Source organism: Schistocerca piceifrons, chromosome 5 (assembly GCF_021461385.2).
Source record: "Schistocerca piceifrons isolate TAMUIC-IGC-003096 chromosome 5, iqSchPice1.1, whole genome shotgun sequence".
Classification (NCBI taxonomy): Eukaryota; Metazoa; Arthropoda; class Insecta; order Orthoptera; family Acrididae; genus Schistocerca; species Schistocerca piceifrons.
The window spans coordinates 627585980-627608689 of record NC_060142.1 but is presented as its reverse complement, the minus strand read 5'-3'; the positions used below and the strand labels follow the sequence as shown (position 1 = coordinate 627608689).

General features: G+C 41.2%; 1 protein-coding gene across 2 annotated transcripts in view; it reads right to left on the bottom strand.

Annotated features, from left to right (window-relative positions):
- The window catches only part of LOC124798517 (synaptic vesicle glycoprotein 2C-like), a 525025-nt gene that overhangs the window by 348914 nt on the left and 153401 nt on the right, over positions 1-22710 (bottom strand). The window contains exon 1 of one of the 2 annotated variants that reach the window (XM_047261963.1): positions 2816-2892. The exons of the other annotated variant lie outside the window; for it this stretch is intronic. Within the exon in view, the coding sequence (XP_047117919.1) occupies positions 2816-2849 (34 nt within the window). The 5' untranslated portion in view covers positions 2850-2892. Of the gene's footprint in view, positions 1-2815; positions 2893-22710 lie in introns of those variants that run through there. 2 annotated transcript variants of the gene reach the window in all.

Genomic DNA, 22710 nt, shown 5'->3' with positions numbered 1-22710 from the left:
ATAAATTGTGGAAAACAGCCACTAAAAATTTTGAAGGTCTGTGCAACACGTTGGCTTTCAATTGAACCAGCAATACGAAGAATTCTGGAGCAGTGGGAAGAACTAAAGCTACATTTTTCACTTGCCATGGTTCAAGACAATTGTTACACTGCCGATCTTTTGTACAAGATGTATGGTGACGACTCAAATCATCTTTACATGTTTTACCTTAAACATGCTTTAAAAGACGTACAAATAGAAATAAAAGCTTTTGAAGGAGAAGACAATGACCCCACTAAATTACTAGATACACTTGTATTTCTCATGTGATCACTCGGACAAAACAGTTTTTCCAACCGTTGACTTGTTGACAACAGCAGTTCCAAGCAAATGTATGTACGCAAATCCGAACCTTGGCTTTATGTTTGAACAGAAATTGTCTGAATCAAGTTTGTCTGAAGAAAATAAAGTTTATTTGAAGAAGAGATGCATTCAGTTTAGTCTGAAACTCATAAAAGAAGTTCAACAAAGACTGCCAAGTAACGTTACGATCCTGGAAAAACGTCAATGCTGAATGTTGAAGAAACACTAGAAGTGAATAAAAATAATGCTGTAGCGGATGTAGCCAAAGAATTGGGTTTTAGTGGCGATTTCATTGACCGTATGCTGCAAGAATGGCATAATATCAACTTCATTACGTGGAATAACACTACTAACACTGTTCGATTTTGGAGTGAGGTTTTGCAGTATAAAAATGCCGCATGTGAGAATCGTTTTTCTTTGATTTCACAGCTAGCAATGACTGTTCTATGCCTATGGCATTCAAATGCAGAAGTGGAATGAATATTCAGTTCTATGGACGTTATAAAAACTACACAACGTAACAGATTATCGTTAAAGACAATTAATGCTTTGATCATATTGAGAGACCAGCTGAAGAAACAAAATAAAGATTGTGCATCTTTTGACATACCGTCAGACGTATTGGAGCTTATTGGAATGAACAGAAGTTACTCTTTTGCGACAAAACCAGTCGAACTGCAACATAATATTTTGAACGACGTTCAATCCTGTACATCAACTACAGTTCTGTCAAAGCATGAAACAGAACAGTTGTTCGTTCTTCTGAGTGACGACGATGAATAGCTCACATACCGGTATATATATATTTTGTAACCTAATTTGAGTTCTTGCTTTCTTGTGTTACAAATATAGTTGTATATTTCTAGTATATTTGACTACTGTGATTGAAACAACAATTTATGTGTTGCATCAATTATGATAACATGTTTAATTAAAGTTAGCGCATTTTATATGTATGTTGTTGCAAGCAATACGTCATTAAATTAAGACAATATAGCAATTACGTATGAGACAATTTTTATTAATATTTTATTACCCCCCCCCCCCCCACTGGCTTATTGCAACGAACGTTCACAGCACGAAATTTTCAGTACACCTCTAGTAAAATCAGCTTTAGCGACTTTCTAGCGAGTTTTGATATTTAATCTAGCGACTGGGGTTTTTTAGAGTTGGCAACACAGTGCGCAGTTGGAGGTGAGCCGCCAGCAGTGGTGGATGTGGGGAGAGAGAGGGCAGAATTTTAAGAGCGGACGACCTGGACGTGTGTCCGCCAGAAAGAGTAAATTTGTAAGACTGGATGTCATGAACTGATATATATATATATATATATGATGACTTTTGAACATTATTAAGGCAAATACATTGTTTGTTCTCTATCAAAATCTTTCATTTGCTAACTATGCCTATCAGTAGTTAGTGCCTTCAGTAGTTAGAATCCTTTATTTAGCTGGCGGTAGTGGCGCTCACTGTATTGCAGTAGTTCGAGTAACTAAGATTTTTGTGAGGTAGGTGATTCATGAAAGGTATAGGTTATTGTTAGTCAGGGCCATTCTTTTTTAGGGATTATTGAAAGTCAGATTGCGTTGCGCTAAAAATATTGTGTGTCAGTTTAGTGTTGATGAGAATAAGTAAAGAGAGTAATGTCTGAGTACGTTCAGTTTTGCTCAGCTGTTTGAAAATCACATAACGTAAGAGGTTTATCAGCACAATCATTCATAAATTTTTCTAAGGGGAGGTTTCAACTTGAAACTAAGTGAATAGAGACAACAGAGAGGAGTCTGACGGCTGTTATTGCTGCTAGAGGAACAGCGTTAAGCTGGAAGAACACACATACCCACAGAGAGAGAGAGAGAGAGAGAGAGAGAGAGAGAGATGTGTGCACAAAGGTGAGTTCAAAGATTGATTTTAGGCACAGAAGACGAGGTGAACCTTGCGGGTAGTATATCGCAGGTATATTGTTAACAAAGTTTTGAATATTAAAATGGGAATACTAGCCACAAACCAACTTCAGTAAATCGCCATAAGCAGAAATTATCTACTGGCACCATGGGTTGTTGCTAGATAATTATTTTGCAGTACAGAGATCGACAGCCCTCTGAATAATCACCACCTTCGTTTGTCAGATAAGAATTCGACTATCCGCTGATTCTGCCACCGCACTTAACAATAGATACACCGGCTTCGCCTGAGATTCAGGAAAAATATAAGAGTTTTAATCGCCATTTTTTAAAACAATTCTGTCTCGTGATGGTCCTCATGAGGGCGTAGAGGGAGGGTAAGTGTGACAATGCGAGACTAAAAGGCAAAAACAGAACCTAAATGTAATCGAGTTGTTGGAAGACTGTAAGACCAGGAATCTAAGTTCTCCAACGAAAAGTGTCACTGTGTTTAACGATCTGACTAACGCCAGTACCGCACCTTGGGCCAGGCTGCTGCGAATGAAGACACCACAGCATTCGGCTGCGTGACCCACCTTGAGATGCGCTCCTCGCTTTCCGGTTCTCCATGGCTGGCAGCCGCTCTCAGCTCTGTCGGCGTTTCTTCCCTCACACGGGAGCTGCCGCTGCAGCATTATCAGCGTGTCACACTCTGAAGATTACGCGCAAGGCCCCATACAGCCAGACTTACTGTTAGCTAAAAAACAGGACTCGTTACATCACACTGCGCAGTCATAAAGGTTACACGCATCTTGATGCAGAAAACCCCCCGGCCAGAAGGCAGGAAGGACAGAAGTACTCCTCAGCTAAGACCTACATGAAATGAGCCCATATTTATTACTGCGGTTTTCCTACCTTGTCACAAAATTTTTAATAAAGTGTCAGGAGCGAGTCTGAAGCAAAAACGAGTACGTTTATTTTTATACACAACAAAACTATTGCATACGTTTAAGCAGACAGCCACATACTCTAGTCAAGGATACGCTACGTAGTGTCAAATAATACATATTAACGTCGAACCGTTCATAAATTATCATTTCGTTCATTTATATGAGTTACAAGATGAACAGCGATTAAAGAGAAACAAGGAAAATGAAGTGCAGTCGAATTAAGGGAATTACATTAGGAAATCAAGACACTAAACGCAATAAGCGAATTTTGTTGTTTGAGCAGCAAAATATCTGACGACGACAGACGTACGGAAAATTTTAAAATGTATCCGCCAGAATAAACCTTTCCTGAAAGATAAAAACAATTACATTTAAGTGCTAGGAAGACTTTTCTGAGAGTGTTTGTGCTACACGGAAGTGAAAACATTCTCTTACTGCCCTTCTAATGCATCTGGCTCACATTAGTATCTCCTACAATGAAGGAACTTGCTACGAATTTCCACACGCGTCGGTAGTTAATGTTGTCGCGATGGACTGACTGCACGGAATGGGAATAGCTTGAAAGTAAGACGATAGCAAACGTCAGAGGAGAAACTACCTGACAGACTAATACTGTCTGCCAGACCGTGATTCGAACCTGGGACTTCTGACTTAACGCCACATGCAACTGCTCTGCTGACTCAACAGTCGAAGCACGACTCTGGACACTTCAGGTGTGGTTAGTCCTCATGCAGCAGAAACTTTCTGTAACTGAAATAAGTACTTGATTTTATTGGTATTGAGTTTCTGTTCTGTCCATAATAGTATTTACGTAAATTAAATAATGTCTTGTTCATTTCCAACTATCTATACAAGTTATAGAGTCACCCGCCGAGCTTTTCTGTCTGTATGTGAAGGCTAATCTCAGAAATGCTGCAGGGATTTTAATAAAAGGTAGACCGATTAACGGGAAAACATAACGTATTACCTCTACGGCAGGCGGCACACATAGACTACTGGCCATTAAAATTGCTACACCAAGAAGAAATGCAGATGATAAACGGGTACTCAATGAACAAATATATTATACTAGAACTGACATGTGATTACATTTTCACGCAATTTGGGTGCATAGATCCTGAGAAATCAGTACCCAGAACAACCACCTCTGGTCGTAATAACGGCCTCGATACGCCTGGGCATTGAGTCAGAGCTTGGATGGCGTGTATAGGTACAGCTGCCCATGCAGCTTCAACTCGATACCACAGTTCATCAAGACTGGCGTATTGTGACGAACCTGTTGCTCGGCCACCATTGACCAAACGTCCCGACGTTTTCAATTGGTGAGAGATCTGGAGAATGTATCTGTATCCAGAAAGGCCCGTACAGGACCTGCAACATGCGGTCGTGCATTATCCTGCTGGAATGTAGGGTTTCGCAGGGATCGAACGAAGGGTAGAGCCACGGGTCGTAACACATCTGAAATGTAACGTCCGCTGTTCAAAGTGCCGTCAATGAGCACAAGAGGTGACCGAGACCTGTAACCAATGGCACTCCATACCATCACGCCGGGTGATACGCCAGTATGGCGATGACGAATACAAGCTTCCAATGTGCGTTCACCGCGAAGTCGCCAAACACGGATGCGACCATCATGATGCTGTAAACAGAACCTGGATTCATCCGAAGAAATGACGTTTTGTCATTCGTGCACCCAGGTTCGTAGTTGAGTACACCGTCACAGGCGCTTCTGTCTGTGGTGCAGCGTCAAGGGTAACCGCAGCCACGGTCTCCGAGCTGATAGTCCATGCTGCTGCAAACGTCATCGAACTGTTCGTGCAGACGGTTGTTGTCTTGCAAACGTTCCCATCTGTTGACTCAGGGATCGAGACGTGGCTTCACGATCCTTTACAGCCATGCGGATAAGATGCCTGTCATCTCGGCTGCTAGTGATACGAGGCCGTTGGGATCCAGCACGGCGTTCCGTATTACCCTCCTGAACACACCGATTCCATATTCTGCTAACAGTCATTGGATCTCGACCAACGCGAGCAGCAATGTCGCGATACGATAAACCGCAATCGCGATAGGCTACAATCCGACCTTTATCAAAGCCGGAAACGTGATGGTACGCATTTCTCCTCCTTACACGAGGCATCAAAACAACTTTTCACCAGGCAACGCCGGTCAACTGCTGTTTGTGTATGAGAAATCGGTTGGAAACTTTACTCATGTCAGCACGTTGTAGGTGTCGCAATCGGCGCCAACCTTGTGTGAATGCTATGAAAAGCTAATCATTTGCATATCACAGCATCTTCTTCCTGTCGGTTAAATTTCGCGTCTGTAGCACGTCATCTTCATGGTGTACCAATTTTAATGGCCAGTAGTGTACTTCGTGCTACCCGCGTGAAGCCCGGACCGGGCGCTAGTAATTACCGCAGCACTTTAAAAAAAACTGTGTTGTAGTTTCGTGCCAGTGTGTGAAAACTTTTTTTCTTGGCAGGCGGCTCCATAACGAGGTTCAAAAAACATAGCACTTCCTTATATGACTCCAGAACTAAAAATCAACATTTCTAAGTCATGTTTTGCACCTGTAACTTGTACTTTGAACTTTTTAATTTTACTTATTAAGTGTACGTTATTACTTACTGCATTAATTTTTATGGTATGCCAGATTCTAATATTGTCGTCCATAGGCATGTACACCTCTGGAACATATTTAAATTTCTTTCCAGTACGACCGATAAAACGGAAGTATTAGCGATTATTGACATTTTTCTTCTAGATCCAGCTTGTCCAAGATCAATAATTTCTCCCAGGTATCGCTGCCGCCTTGCTAAAACTATGTTTAAATTATTTTTCATGTAAAATTAAGCAACGTAATTCAAGTACAGTTAGTTTCTACATACTGAGTAAATTACCAATTGTCTGAGACATCTGGGACTTTCTCTTCCTCCTATTTCGATCACAACGTTTTCCAAATGTAGGTAAATTATTTACTTTGCAAACGTCAGCTGGTGTAGAGAGAGCTCGTCAACTACTACTTCAGCAGTTTGGAACTACAACCACTACTGTTGTTGGTGTCGATGTTACAAATACTATCTAAAAGTACACAAAAATAACGTTTCCATCCGCCATTCATATATTTTAGTTGTTATAAAAGATTACCGATTACAGCGTTCAGTTAACTGCAGTAGTCATTATTTTATTTGTCATATCTAGTTCGTATTTAAACGTAAACTCAGTCCAAAGGCCATTGGTACCGACTGACCGCTATCCCCTGCCAACGGCGACACTGGATGCTGTATGTGGGGGCGTGCAGTCAGCACACTGCTCTCCCAGCCTTTGGTCAGTTTTCGTGAGTGGTAGGGTAAAGCCAGTATGAGCGCATATTATTAGTGTTGGTTGCATACCTTCAGGGGCAAACTTGATTGATTCATGACCCTTTCCTCCTCCCCATAACCTATTATTCTGCAAATTAATTTATGACCACCTGGGGTTGATATGTAACTCCCTGGGGATAACACTGGTCTGCATCGTATCACATGATTGAAATTTAATGTGTGTTTTTAACTCCATTTCTTATCCTGATTCCAGGACTCTACTTAGTTATTTTCTAAAATGTACTGTTTTTTCGCTATGGAAGTGGGTGCATTTTAAGGACTTGGATAGGGAAATTTTTACTCTACAGACCTGTAAGCCATTCTGTTGGCACAACTGGACCAGATGTTTGTTTTTCTGTTGTTTGCAAGTTGAATGAATGCACTAGTATATCTTGCAGAGCAGTGATTGGTGTGTTTTTCCTGTGGGAAGTCAGTTTTATGTATAACTTTTCTTCGAGAGATGTTCTTAATTTTACTTTACTTTTGTGAAATATCTCTTCCATGTGTGATAATGTCGATTCGCAAATGTTTGGAAAATCCTGATATTTTCTGTTACATTTGTGGAAACTTCACAGTGCTTAAGCAATGAACAGACATAAGAGACGCTTACTTTAAAGTTAAACTTGGAGACCAGGACAAGGTATGGGCGCCAAAGAAGGTTTGCTGTTATTGTGTTAAGAGTTTAAGGTTATGGACTAAGGGAAAGAAATCATGCATATCATTTGCAACTGCTACGGTTTGGAGGGAGCCGAAAGACCACCTTAATGACTTCTACTTCTGTTTAGTCAACGTTCAGGGATGCTGTGCGAAAAATAAGAAAGGCATCACGTACGCAAATATTCCTTATGCCATTAGGTCCATTCCACATGGAGAGGACCTGCCTGCCCCTTTCCCTCCAGTTGATTTTGAAAACAGAGGTCCAGATGGTCCTGAAAGTGATGCTGCCGAAGATGATATTGATAGTAATGATCATAACTGCAAACCTCCACACGATGTAACGCCACAACAGTTCTCCCAGTGTAAACTTAACGATCTAGTACGAGATCTGAATCTGCCTAAGGAGTCTGCCGAATTACTGGCGTCTCCGCTAAAAAGTAAGAACCTTCTGACACCAGAAAAAAAAGTTTTCATGGTACAGACACAGGGAGAAAGAACTAGTTCCTCTGTTCTAACATAAAAATTATTTAATTTGTTGCAGTAATGCAAGTTAATGCAGTTCTAAGGAATTGAACATGATTATAATCAGTGGAGACTTTTTTTAGACTCATCAAAGAGGAGCCTCAAGGATGTGTTTCTTCATAATGGGAGTATTTATGGATCCCTTCCTGTGGCTCCTTCAGTTCTAATGAAAGACATTTGAGAACCTTGAGGTACCGTTAGCAAGTATTAAATAAGAGGAACACGCGCAGTTTATCTGTGGTGATTTCAGAGTTATAGGACTACTATTAAAATGCGCGTCATTTACGACGGCGGCCGAGATTAGGTTCGTTCTGCGCATCTGACGTCACAAAACACAGCCAATGAACAGAGAACGACGTTGCCAGAGCTCGACTGCAGTGCAGAGCACGGACGAGTGTCTTCAGTTTTAGAAACGTTCAGTCATAAATAAAGCAATAGAACAAAAGCAATGTCTTGATAGCAGACTTACTTTTATAGAAAGTTTGGAAAAAGCATTCTTTACACCAGTTGCTTCATATTCTATTAATTAATTAAACCAAACAAGCAATAAGCCTCCTAATTCAGGCGATAGCAAGGAAAGGTGTTTGAATCAATCTCACGAACCGCTTTTTCGCCATAAAGAACAGCGGTAATTGTTTATTTCCTATTGTACATCGACGAAACGTGAGTAATTCATAGTCATACCAACAGTGTTTGTCGGTATTGTGCGAGATGTCTTAGAGTCCTCCAGGACGTCTGTTAAATGATGAGCTGCGTTAGCGCAATGGTTAAGGTGTTTTGACTGCTAAGCGAAAGGTTCTGCATTCAAACCTTGCGCGGTGCTTATATTTTCTTTATTTAAAAACAATATCGAACTGTCTTACTTCATTTAGACCAGACGCGTTTTTCTCTTTTGAAGCATCTTCAGAGGGCAGTATTCTGTCTCCTCCATTGCCAAGTCATCTTTCTTAGTTTTGCGCTGCGGTAACACAATATTCAACGTTTGTGTCGGCTGATCAGTGTTTTAGCAAATAAATGCTGTTTGTGTGTGCCACACACAAAAAATATATTTGACATAGCTCAGAGCACTTCATTGATACACAGTATATTCAAGTCCTAATGTTTTTGTAGGTCCGCAGTTTTGTTCAAGGTATTTTGTGAAGTGTTGGCAGAAGAGACCAACACTGTGTTGCTAGAGGAGGCCGAAATGCACGCGTTTAATTACACGCTGACTGGCGTGAGGTCTGGAACAGTTAAGGGAATTAATAGTCGAAAATAAAGTACGTAGTTGATATAATACTTAACTTTAATCGACAATTGGTGTACATCGCTCTTGACGGTACATGTTATAATCTCAATATCAAATGCTATGGCGCCTTGCTAGGTCGTAGCAAATGACGTAGCTGAAGGCTATGCTAACTATCGTCTCGGCAAATGAGAGCGTAGTTGTCAGTGATCCATCTCTGGCTAAGTCGGCTGTACAACTGGGGCGAGTGCTAGTAAGTCTCTCTAGACCTGCCGTGTGGTGGCGCTCGGTCTGCAATCACTGACAGTGGCGACACACGGGTCCGACGTATACTAATGGACCGCGGCCGATTTAAAGGCTACCACCTAGCAAGTGTGGTGTCTGGCGGTGACGCCACATTTTGTCTACTTCCTTTTGATTGATTGAAGTGCTTTAAAATAAAGCCAAACGCGCCCGATGTAAATAAAACTTTTATTACAGTCGCGAAAGACGGAATATTTCTCAATATTACATACGACACCTATCTGGTACTTAAATGAGATATTGTTATACAGTAAATTTTATATGAAATTTAGATATCTTGTCTACATTTCATTCTCAACATTGTGGCAACTAAAATCGACCATACGGAAAGTGTACGCTATGGACTTTTACCTCCGTAAACTCTTCAAAATTTCGTGCAATGGTTTACTACATTTAATGCTGTACAATAACTGCGTTGAACATCGAAACTAAATTAAGTCATTTATAGGGGAAGGTGTCAGTCAAGAAGATGTATAAAAATCAAATTTTTGGGCCAAATAGTTTTTGTGAAATCGAATAATAAGTGTGTCAAAGCAGTCGGAATACCATGTGTCTGCACATGCGAGCAGTGCAGTGATGAGAAAATCGCGCACAGCGCGGAATGCGGGGAGCACGTCTCTGTAGCAGCGAAAGGATTAATGCGGCCGTGGTGGCTTTACTTCATACACTGCGCGCTCCCCCCTAAACGTAAGTTTGCGAACTATGCTATACTATGGCGCTGCTTCTCTTGGCGCGTGCGTCGTGTGCAACTGGCAACGCAGCAATCTCCCGCGTCTGGGAGGGCATGCGCGAGCCGCCAAGATAAAAGAATTGAACTAGGACAACAGGTGGGATATACGAAAATGTCTTGCCTTTTATGTGTGGGACAGCCGAGCAAAACACAGGCACTGGAGTACGAGACACTGGCCAGAGTGGCGGCATTTTACTCCTGGAACTAAAAATATCCTACGCAGACCGCTTGTGGATCCCAAGACAGTTTTGCTTCCACCACTACATATCAAATTAGGTCTTATGAAGCAGTTTTTAAAGGCTCTACCACAAGATGGACCCTGCTTCAAGTATCTTTTAATGAAATTCCACTTCATCGCACGAGAAAAGGTAACCGTGGGAAGTTTTGTTGGTTTTCAAATTCGTAAATTGATGAGGGATGAAGAATTTGAGAAGACAACGAATCAGATAGAAAAAAATGCATGGACTTGCTTCAGATCTGTCACTGTAAATTTTCTAGGAAATAAGAAAGGTTCAAATTACAAGAGTATTGTTGAAACCATGTTACAAAATTTCCAGACGTTGGGCTGCAATGTGAGTGTTAAGCTTCACTTTCTGCACACCCATATCGACTATTTCCCGGAAAATCTTGGACATTACAGTGAAGAGCAAGGTGAACGCTTCCACCACAACATTAAGGAGACGGAGAAAAGATACCAGGGAATGCGCAATGAAAATATAATGGCTGACTAACGCTGAATATTAAAGAGGGACGGTAAAGGCAGAGAAGACGTCGGGTATGCAAGCAAGTCAAAAAAGAGACAATTTGAAAATTAATGAACATCTTCTCTTTGCACTTTGTTGGACCAAATACTAATTTGTAAGTACTGTGCTTTTAGAATGTCTCAGTAACGTTTCTTGGGAAAAATTGGTCATTTTGTAACATATTCGTTTGAATAAAATAGTTCAATTCTTTGAAATGTAACTTCTTATTTTGTGTAAAAACATGATGTTATGGAACAAAACGGAAGTCATTTCTGGAAACAGCATTAACAAATGATTCAATAACACTTAATAGTGACATATCATCTGAGAAAAGTTAAAAAAATGCAGACTACTGTAATCTGTCCTTATGAGGAACCCCCCACACCTCCCCCTTCTCCAACCCTCCCCCTCCCCATCATAAATACAAGTACACTTTCAGGTTCTTTTATTCGAATTGCTCTCTCCCAATCTATCAATTTGATTGACTAATTAATTAAATCGATCAATTAATTAACCTCTCTCCCTCTGGGAAGTCCCTCAGCCCTCACGACAGGATATTCAATTACACAGCAAAGCATATAGTGTTTTTCTTTTTTAAATTTAATATCCAGAGGCTGGATCTCTCTTGCTCATCATTCTCTGCTGTTTGGAAAGATGCAGGTGTTGTAAAACACATCGAAAACAAAAAATTAAATCGGTCGCTTATTTTTTTCCGATCCCACAACGAATACCGTCAACATAACTCACTGCACGTAATTACATTCACAGCATCGTGAAACGTCTGAACAGAACAATAAAAGGTCAAATGTGGATGCGTTTTAATCTTCACGTCTCTTAAAAATGGACAGATATCCTTCCAGAAATAATTGCATAGTTTAATCGAACTAAACATAGCACAAAGAAACATGAGACTAAGCGATGTTCATGAGAATGAACTCATGGATATCGGGTACTATTGTGTTAAAGTGTTGAATCCACGTAAACGAAATTTAATGTAGGTGATTTGGCACAAATCTCAAAACACAAAACAGCATATAGGAAGTCGTATCTCCCAAACTGGTCGAATTAGATGTTCACGGTTTCCGAAGTGCAGAGAACAAATCCCAGAACTGTGTTAAAGGATAGCAGTGGCACTGAAATTTCAGGATGCTTTTCTACTTAGAAAATGCAGTAGAGCTCAGAACCATACGTGTTTCTCGTAGAGCGTGTCATAAGATGTAAAGAGAATAGAGCGCTAGCTAAACGGCTTGGTTTTCCTGCAACACAAAACAGCTGGACCGATGCTGAAAATTTGCTATATAATGGGGTGCACGGAGCACAACCAGCACTCTAGCATAACATGCCTGACAGGAGAAGCATTCCTGTCTAACTGCACATTCCGGGGTATAATTACTGCGGACCTGGTACAAAGGTTCAAAAACGTTTGGCTTATGGTGATAAGGGGACTAAACTGCTCGGTGAAGCGTGTTTCGAACACGACATTGCATACACAAAACATAAAGATCTCCCACGAAGTCACGCTGTAGATCGAATTTTAGCTGATAAAGCCAAGGCAATGCACGCAAGAAAGGAGACTGTTATAGGACAATACACAGCAGTATTTGTAGCTGATAAAACCACACATTGTAAAATTAAGCTGGGCTTAGGGGTGATTAATTTCAAGCAAGTTATGAGAGCTGCACGTCGTCCACGGAAGAAAATGATCAAAAAGAAGAAGAAGCCATGGCAAGTGACCAGCAGCATAAAGGACCAGTTAAAGCAGCCAGGGTTCTGCTGATAACCAAGACTTCAGGTGGAATTATCCCCTTCCTCATTGCTGCCCTCGCAGGTCTCCCAGAGATGGATTCACTGGCTGGTGGTATTGCGGCTACTGCCAGAACAGTGAAGAACGCACAGAACTCCCGCAACCAGCTAGAAGAAGCAACAAGACATATGGAAGCTGCAGCCATCAGAAAAGGACTATACCTGCAACCATACAAAAAAGGACTAGGTATCTTCATAAATTAAAAAAAGTCCATTAGCTATGCTACTGGATAGACTGCTTGCAAATAAAGATCTGCTCAAGTATACATGGAAGAACCCTGGAGATACTAAAAGGTATCAGATTTATATAATGGTAAGACAGAGATTTAGGAACCAGGTTTTAAATTGTAAGACATTTCCAGGGGCAGATGTGGACTCTGACCACAATCTAGTGGTTATGACCTGTAGATTAAAAATGAAGAAACTGCAAAAAGGTGGGAATTTAAGGAGATGGGACCTGGATAAACTGAAAGAACCAGAGGTTGCACAGAGTTTCAGGGAGAGCATAAGGGAGCAATTGACAGGAATGGGGGGAAGAAGTACCGTAGAAGAAGAATGGGTAGCTTTGAGGGATGAAGTAGTGAAGGCAGCAGAGGATCAAGTAGGTAAAAAGACGAGGGCTAGTAGAAATTCTTGGGTAACAGAAGAAATATTGAATTTAATTGATGAAAGGAGAAAATATAAAAATGCAGTAAATGAAGCAGGCAAAAAGGAATACAAACGTCTCAAAAATGAGATCGACAAGAAGTGAAAAATGGCTAAGCAGGGATGGCTAGAGGACAAATGTAAGGATGCCGAGGCTTATCTCACTAGGGGTAAGATAGATACTGCCGACAGGAAAATTAAAGAGACCATTGGGGATAAGAGAACGACTTGTATGAATATCAAGAGCTCAGATGGAAACCGAGTTCTAAGCAAAGAAGGGAAAGCAGAAAGGTGGAAGGAGTACATAGAGGGCCTATACAAGGGCGATGTGCTTGAGGACAATATTATGGAAATGGAAGAGGATGTAGATGAAGATGAAATGGGAGATACGATACTGCGTGAAGAGTTTGACAGCGCACTGAAAGACCTGAGTCGAAACAAGGCCCCCGGAGTAGACAACATTCCATTGGAACTACTGACGGTCTTGGGAGAGCCAGTCCTGACAAAAATCTACCATCTGGTGAGCAAGATGTATGAAACAGGCGAAATACCCTCAGACTTCAAGAAGAACATAATAATTCCAGTCCCAAAGAAAGCAGGTGTTGACAGATGTGAAAATTACCGAACTATCAGTTTAATAAGTCACAGCTGCAAAATACTAACACGAATTCTTTACAGACGAATGGAAAATCTAGTAGAAGCCAACCTCGGGGAAGATCAGTTTGGATTCCGTAGAAATACTGGAACACGTGAGGCAATACTGACCTTACGACTTATCTTAGAAGAAAGATTAAGGAAAGGCAAACCTACGTTTCTAGCATTTTTAGACTTAGAGAAAGCGTTTGACAATGTTGACTGGAATAGTCTCTTTCAAATTCTAAAGGTGGCAGGGGTAAAATACAGGGAGCGAAAGGCTATTTACAATTTGTACAGAAACCAGATGGCAGTTATAAGAGTCGAGGGGCATGAAAGGGAAGCAGTGGTTGGGAAAGGAGTGAGACAGGGTTGTAGCCTCTCCCCGATGTTATTCAATCTGTATATTGAGCAAGCAGTAAAGGAAACAAAAAAAAAAAATTCGGAGTAGGTATTAAAATCCATGGAGAAGAAATAAAAACTTTGAGGTTCGCCGATGACATTGTAATTCTGTCAGAGACAGCAAAGGACTTGGAAGAGCAGTTGAATGGAATGGACAGTGTCTTGAAAGGAGGATATAAGATGAACATCAACAAAAGCAAAACGAGGATAATGGAATGTAGTCGAATTAAGTCGGGTGATGCTGAGGGAATTAGATTAGGAAATGAGACACTGAAAGTAGTAAAGGAGTTTTGCTATTTGGGGAGGAAAATAACTGATGATGGTCGAAGTAGAGAGGATATAAAATGTAGACTGGCAATGGCAAGGAAAGCGTTTCTGAAGAAGAGAAATTTGTTAACATCGAGTATAGATTTAAGTGTCAGGAAGTCATTTCTGAAAGTATTTGTATGGAGTGTAACCATGTATGGAAGTGAAACGTGGACGATAAATAGTTTAGACAAGAAGAGAATAGAAGCATTCGAAATGTGGTGCTACAGAAGAATGCTGAAGATTAGATGGGTAGATCACATAACTAATGAGGAAGTATTGAATAGGATTGGGGAGAAGAGAAGTTTGTGGCACAACTTGACCAGAAGACGGGATCGGTTGGTAGGACATGTTCTGAGGCATCAAGGGATCACCAATTTAGTATTGGAGGGCAGCGTGGAGGGTAAAAATCGTAGAGGGAGACCAAGAGATGAATACACTAAGCAGATTCAGAAGGATGTAGATTGCAGTAGGTACTGGGAGATGAAGAAGCTTGCACAGGATAGAGTAGCATGGAGAGCTGCATCAAACCAGTCTCAGGACTGAAGACCACCACAACAACAACAACAACAACAAGTTTCTTAGGGAAAAAATCAGCATTCCAAGATTCCGTGGTGTATTTATGCGTGATGCATTACCAAAGTCTGTGTGGAAACCCAGAGAATGTGGAATTGTGAATTTAGATATTGCTGGAGGATCAAGAACTCACTGGGTGGTGTATGTTAAGAGAAATACAAATCATGTCTACTATTTTGACTCATTTGCCAGAAGATTTACGATACTTCACCGACAGAAGACGTGTGTTCTACAATTTTCATCGCTAACAAGGCTTTAATACCAACTTATGCTGGCATTTATGCATCATGTTCCACCTGACTTTTTATGAAGAAGTATATATCAAACAGATGCATTAAGCATCCACCAATCAGTTAAGGTTCAGATGCAATGTCGCATACTCCGACTTTAAAGGATCGATCGTCATTATTACACGCGAATTACTTCCCACCAATTTGTTTATGCAATGGGGAGTGCAGTATTTCAGTGATGGACTGAAGACTTAAAACAGCATTCCGAACATTACAGAGGCTAACAATAAACTTCATCTGGAAATTAATTGTGGAAAAGAAATTGTGGAAATAGAACCTGGTGCATACAATATTGACGATTTAAACGAAGTTTTAAAATGGACTGGAAAATGGATTGTGTTAGGTGCAAACATCTATACACTTAAATCTGAAATAAGCACAACAAATGCAACGATTGACTTTAACCAGAAAGAATCAATAGGACGGCAGGTTGTGAAGAAGGAACATAATAAACTCTACAGATCCGACCGGTCAGTGCGTATTCTCCCTGTCAGTATAATACATGTCATGTGTAACATTGCAAAAACGGATTTATTCATACAATTTACGGATTCTTCCCCTCAGTAGGAACAGGGTATAAGATCGTTTAGACTCCTGCCAACGCTATTTATCTCAAAGTAATAGTTCAGGCTTTGGACTATCTGGAGCTGCCAGTTGTGGACCAGGATAATCAACTTATCTATTTTCGCGTCGAGAAAAATCACTGTTCAGCTACGTCTAAAGAAGGAACCAGTAGCGACCAGTGACCTCGAACGTTCAGAGATCCAGAAGCATTGGCTGCCTTTAACCAGCCGGGACCTGTTGGAGGCAAACTCGGCGACCTTTAACTTGCTGGACCAGTAGCATCGCCGGCAAGCTTCAAAACCCGTCTGGATCACAGCAGCCTCATGTTGTCAACGAAGAGACGACGGGGCAAGGTATAAAACCAACATACGCAATGCGCGGCGCTGCACTTCATAACGGAACAGGAAGGTGATAATACATGCAAACTATGAGTTGATAAATGAGTGGGTCTGAAGCTGCGCAATGATTTCGTTCAATACAACTTTCCCGGTGGAATATGACGAGTGTATTACACGCCATGAATACTTCTCGCATAAGCCTTATGTATCAACCACATTTAACAAGAACAGTGTAATTAGGATTGTCAAACACCAAGATGCTTTAACCCTCCCACTGCAGCACCGCCCGTGCAGCGTTTCCAGGACAGCACAGATGGGCCAGCCAGCTGTCCACACGGGTAGCGAGCACCCAGTGCAAAACGTCTCCCGTAAGCGGATACCTGCACAGATGGGCCAGCCAGCTGTCCACACGGGTAGCGAGCACCCAGTGCAAAACGTCTCCCGTAAGCGGATACCTACGTCTACTTGAATAGCTAAATAAACACGCATAATCCCACTGACGTCATTTAGCGAACAGAAGCCTGAGTAATCATTTCACATCATCAACAACAACTACTACTACAACAGCAACAGCATCAGCATCATCTCACTTGCGCCCACTGCTGGACAGATCAATTATTACGGCCTTCAGCTATTCACACCCGTGTTGTTTGCACATGTCTTCTGTCTTCCATCCACGTTCCGTTAAGACGCTGTCTCCGTCTTTCCTTCTCTCCTCGAAACCACCAAAGAGCTTCCTTGACTCATTCGGCTGGCTACATTTCACCTACACCTTCATTTCATTTTATTTGCGCTCACAATTTCACTCGAATCTGTTCGACGGCCCATTTTCCTGTCTGTGCAGTAATTCCCGACACTCATCTCTGCTTTACTCGTTCAGGAACCCTCACATTTTGGATAGTTTCCGCATTTAAAGTTGGTTTTTCAATGCCATGTATCCGGTACTAAACCGATTACTAACTTTTCTTCCACACACGCTCGAATTTAGTTTTGAAAATCGTATTCAGTTAACCAAAAGCACTCCACGTCATTTTTGGTCTTCTATTAACTTCATTTGTTCTCCATCCACTCGGCGTGTACATCTCTCCCAAGCGTTACAAAAACCCTCGTCAATTGGTTCTATGACTTCAGAATTAGTTAGCAGTTTTTTTTTTTTTGTTTTCGATACCCTGATTACAAGCCATTTTGGTTTCGTTCTGACGGATTTTCAAGTGTACTTTCTAATTTGCTAAATAAAGTGCATCTACACGGTGTTGAAGCTTCTCCACTACAGGCAAAAAGTAAGTCATCCACAAAACCGAGATTGTTTAGGTATGATCCATTAACGAAAATATCTTCTTCGTTTTTCGAATTTGAGTGCTGGACTTGTAACCTCCCCCTCACTTACCGACCTTAATGACAGTGAAAAATGAAACCGCGTGTACCTAATGGGAGTTTTGGAAAAGCAATCGTCACCGAAGTTAACCTGTCGGTAAAGAGGGAGGAAAGGGTTACATCTAAATGAAAGGAAATGTGCTAATGAAACTGGTGGAAATTAATTTTGAAAAGGGGTAAAGTTAATAAGGAAAGTAAATGTGCAGCCGTTACGTTAACAATTAACTATCGGTAATTAGGTATTTGAGATTTGGGGGAAATTACGGTCGCCAGTCCTAAGGACAATTACTATAGTAACTGAAAAAGAAAGGTTATTACACATATAATTAGCACTAGAAGCGTGGCAACTGAAGGTTGACACGTGTAGTGTGAAAACTGAAAGTTTGTCAGAAGTAATAAATTTCGCTACACTCTGACTTAATTTAGCAAAAGAATTACTAAAACCGGAAAATCGAAAGTTAATTTAGTGACTGAAGTTAATAGTGAGCTTTCTTTCTGAAGCACATCGAAATTCAGTAAAATACGGTTAGTCTTGGACTACCTCAACAATCATTTCAAAAGCAACTTGACTCTACGCAATTTAGAAACAAGAGATTTTACTTTGAACTTGAATTAAATGATTCTGAACAATTAACAATAGTAAAATTTAGTACGTACCAACTGAGCTGCAGTCACAGGTAAGCTAAAATATGCTAACAAAACTCGCACTCTAAATTTGTGCTCGTGTAACCTAAATATTGTAGCCAGCTACTGAACTTTGAAATTAAACCAGTGAAATGGAATTATGCTGGCGTTTGAATTTCAACGACACTCGGGTTCATTTCGGAAAAGGAAGGGACCCTGCTTGGCAATGCAATTGGGACAATGAGCAACAAAGGTTCATGCTAAGTTGCTGTAATTTTGCGAGGCAAATGGAACAATTTGAAAAGCTGAGGTCTGCCATACAGTTCTGAAACTTCACGTGCTTTTAGTCTTCCTTGTTGGTTGATTGAAGGTTTGAAGCCGTCGATCGAGGAAGTGGCGACAGTCACTCATTGTCGGCCGTCGCTGTTGCAGAAGCTGGATGTTGGCGCGCCTTCTTCTCGACACGGTCACCAGGCGAAACGGGCTCTTGATGTGCGCTAGCTAATGCTTCCCGTCCGCGACACCATGTCAGAAACTATCATCGTGAGTCGAGCGCAATTACATGCTGCCAAACCCTGAAAGCGCGGCAACTCGCGGGAGCGTCACACAACACACCTGCTCCACTCGCTACTCCAGCCAGACTCTCACTGCTCAGCCCGCGCTCCACGCGGCAGAGTTAACACTACCAAAGATCCTACACACTTTGATTCTTCACACGACCTATCGACGTAATCGTTCGATAGCAGTTTTCCCTAGGCAAGACCTAGCGTAAAAATACAAATAATATTTACGAAACAAACCAATTATACATCGACATAAGTGCATAAATATATATATATCCAAACAGTAAAGCAATTACAATATATAAAGAGACAGAAATGTCATATCTTGAGGTAACAAAACAAGGAAAAAAATAATAGTACAATAGATGGAAATAGGAGGATATGCATTTCCGGCGTTACACGTGCCCCACATTGTCTGAGGATGTTCGTGTAACGTAAACAGACTCAGAAAATGTCCCAAAAAAGAAACAGCGGAAATGCTTATGCTCAAACATCAACAAAATTTAGCATTCGTCTAATTAACCATAAATCAATTTTTAGACCATAATGATTGAGTGGAGACACTCCTAATGTTATTCCACTCTGTCATTTTGCACAAAATAAAACAGGTTGACAACATATTAAAATTCATAGAAAATATAGAAAATGGTTTAGCTATTCCAAAATCATTAAAATTCGTAACACTATGAGAAATGGAATACTCTTTGCAAAATTAATCAGAGTACATGGTCATAAAACAGGTAGATCAAAATACGCAAATTAATTATTAATTACTTAGAATACACATTTTATATAACCTTTTCATAATTAATATTCTCGTCACGAGAATCTACTTAACGCTAAACAAGAAAATAATGTACAGCAGATCGACAAAAACATAAATATTAACAGCAGAATTCTTTCAGCTGTCCAGGAAGAAAAACAATTCCGCCTTCCGTACTCGCAAGTACAAAGAATGCCGACAGCGGCACAAGAGCCAACAGCGGCACAAGAGCCGACAGCGGCTCGCCTCGCCAGTATTGTTGTGCCCGCGTGTGCGGCACGCTTGATCTCACTCGCCCTTGTGACGGCGTTTCCAGAACGTCCGTTCCACTGAATTCTTTCGGAAAAACTCACTCCCGAGTAATCTCAAGGAGTCCATAAACACTATCACAGTGGATAACTCAACACTGTCCATCATCACACGCATGTACTAGCCTGAAACTTAAAACACCGTCTAAGTACATCGGCAATGACTAGTAAAACAGATATTCATGAAATCTTACAGATAGTTACAAAATCATATTTACATTGCTTAATCTACTGTGACTCAGCTGAAAACTTAAACTAGCAGCTTGGATTTTCCAGTTGATTAGATCATGATTAAATTGATTAAAATTAAATTGATTAATCAAAATTAATTACTTATTAATTACAACTTCTTTAATGACCTTGGTCAGTCAAAAGCATGGCAATCTAGCAAATCGTTAAATCTTACACTCTATTTTACATACTGTATAAATTACCCATTGTGTGGTATTAATCGATCCTAGGTTGGTACAATTTCAAGTCTACAATATTCCGTAAGCATTTGTGTGAGGCATACCAATGACTTTATATGGTCCATTATAAACAAACTTAAATTTAGAGATTTCATGGTCTATCTCGCTCGATTTCTCATGAGCTTTTACAAGTACTACGTCTCCGATTGCAAACTTAGCAAAACGCGCTTTAGCGTCATGACGACGTATGCGAGCATCGGCTTTTAGCTTCATTACTTCTCGCAAACGATCTTTTTTCACACCAATACTAATGTCAATCCGTGGAGGGAATTTGATTATCTCTTCCAATTCACTTTCTACACTTTTGTCAATGCCGAAATTCCTCACATTACAGTAGTTCAAACTCATTCCTACGCCAATGTCATCCGGCCAGTTAACAATATGTATAGGCTGGTATTGCCTATGCACACCGTCTCCTGCCTCGTCAAAACTAACTACTATTGTTTTATCTTGGGACGTACATGTCAACGTTTTGCTTTCGCAGTTAATCACTGCACGGTACTTTAATAGCCAATCTAACCCGATAATTACTTCCGTAGTTAAGTCTGGCACGACGACAAACTCTTGTTCAAATCGTGCCCCACATATCTCGAAGTTGACAAAAATCTGTTTTGTGACCGGTTTACTGGCCTTCCCAGTAGCACCGATAATTTTCACTCCTGTTACTGGGATAACTACGATGCCAGGTCTGTCTTTCAGTAACTCAAATATTTTCCCAGATACAGCACTCAATTCTGCACCGGTGTCAATCAACACGTTTAGTTGTAGGTCGTGCATATTAACAGACACTACTATCTGTCTACACTTGTCCTCGACTGTTTCTTTATTTTCCCACAGTAAATCCTCGTCTATATCCACGTCATTCCAGAAAAAACCATCCGGCTTTGATCCTAAATCCGATTTATCTGGCGGCTTTTTCAGCCTCTGTTTCATACAGTTTTAATTTTAACACGTTTGTCCTGAGGCTTAGTCTGTAGCTTCGCCTCCAATACCGAAACCTTTTCCTGTAACTCGTCAACTAGTGAGTGTTGCTTTGCTATCAATTCACTAATCGCCACCTTCGTTGATTCCACTTTGGTCAGATTAATCTCATCCGCCAATCTACCTGGAGGAATGTGTCCAGTAGTTTCTGCAATTACTTCCGCTAGATCTGCGCAACCCACACTGCTATCGTCTGACCGTATAATGTCAGCTCTAACCTCATACACGTTGTAATCTATGTGCTTTTCTACCAATCGTGTCCGGCTACCACTAAAATTTTCATAATCTTTCTCCTTAATACTCTCGCAATGTTTAAACTGGAGGTTTGCGTCGGATGGGTCGGCTACTTCTACCACTATAACTTTCGGTAAAGTCTGCCGGTTAGGGCCAGAACTTTCCGTTACTCCTTCAACATCTAACTCCTGCGGGACGAAACACGACGAATCTTGCTCGTGCTGCCCATTAACATCAACTATTTCTGGTAAAGTCTGCCGGTTAGGGCCAGAACTTTCAATCACTTCACAAATACTATCTTCCGGTGGGACGAGACGCGGCAAATACTGCACGCGCTCCCCATAAACACTTCTCCCATACAGACCCCTATAATCTCTTAGTTCGTCGTATAAGCGACCGAACTGCCTTAACCAGACCTCATCCTTCTCTGCATCCCCTCGCTCAATGACGGACGTTTTATCCGACATCTGATCTTCTCTCAACAATTGCGAATCATTCTTAAACTCAATCTCCAGTTCCGCTGTGGGTATTACAGCTGCCACTTTATGATCGATTTCCGGAACACTACTTAAATTGTTCTCACTGACAGCGAATGTATTTTCTACTGCCGTGTATACAGCTGATCTACTACTTGTGGGCGCACTCTTTTCTCTTAACACTGGCACACTCTCCCGCCGTTGATTATTCCATACGGAATTTTCATAATGACGATACCTGGGTTTTCTCCTGTTATTGGGCCGCCAAAATTTCTCCACGCCCGCTCGGCCCCTCACCGGCGCGGCTAATGGTTTCCCTGTCTCGTCCCAGCAGATACGCTCCCCGGATGCTGCTGAGGCGGCTGATCACACCCTCTGGCGTTATTACTATTCTGTGAAGCCCGTATCACGTTAGTATGATACTGGTTTCTGTCATTCCTGTTATCATTTGCATTGTACCGATTGTTATTACGGCCCGAACCATTATTGTTATTGCTGCCATGGTTGCGGTATGCATTATTCCCATGGTTATTGTTGTTGTGGTTGCTGTGGTACCCGTTGTTGTTACCACGGCCTCTACCACTGTCGCGATTATTGCGCCAATTGTCCTCGTCCTCAACTCTTTCCAGGAAATCATTGATTGTCCTGT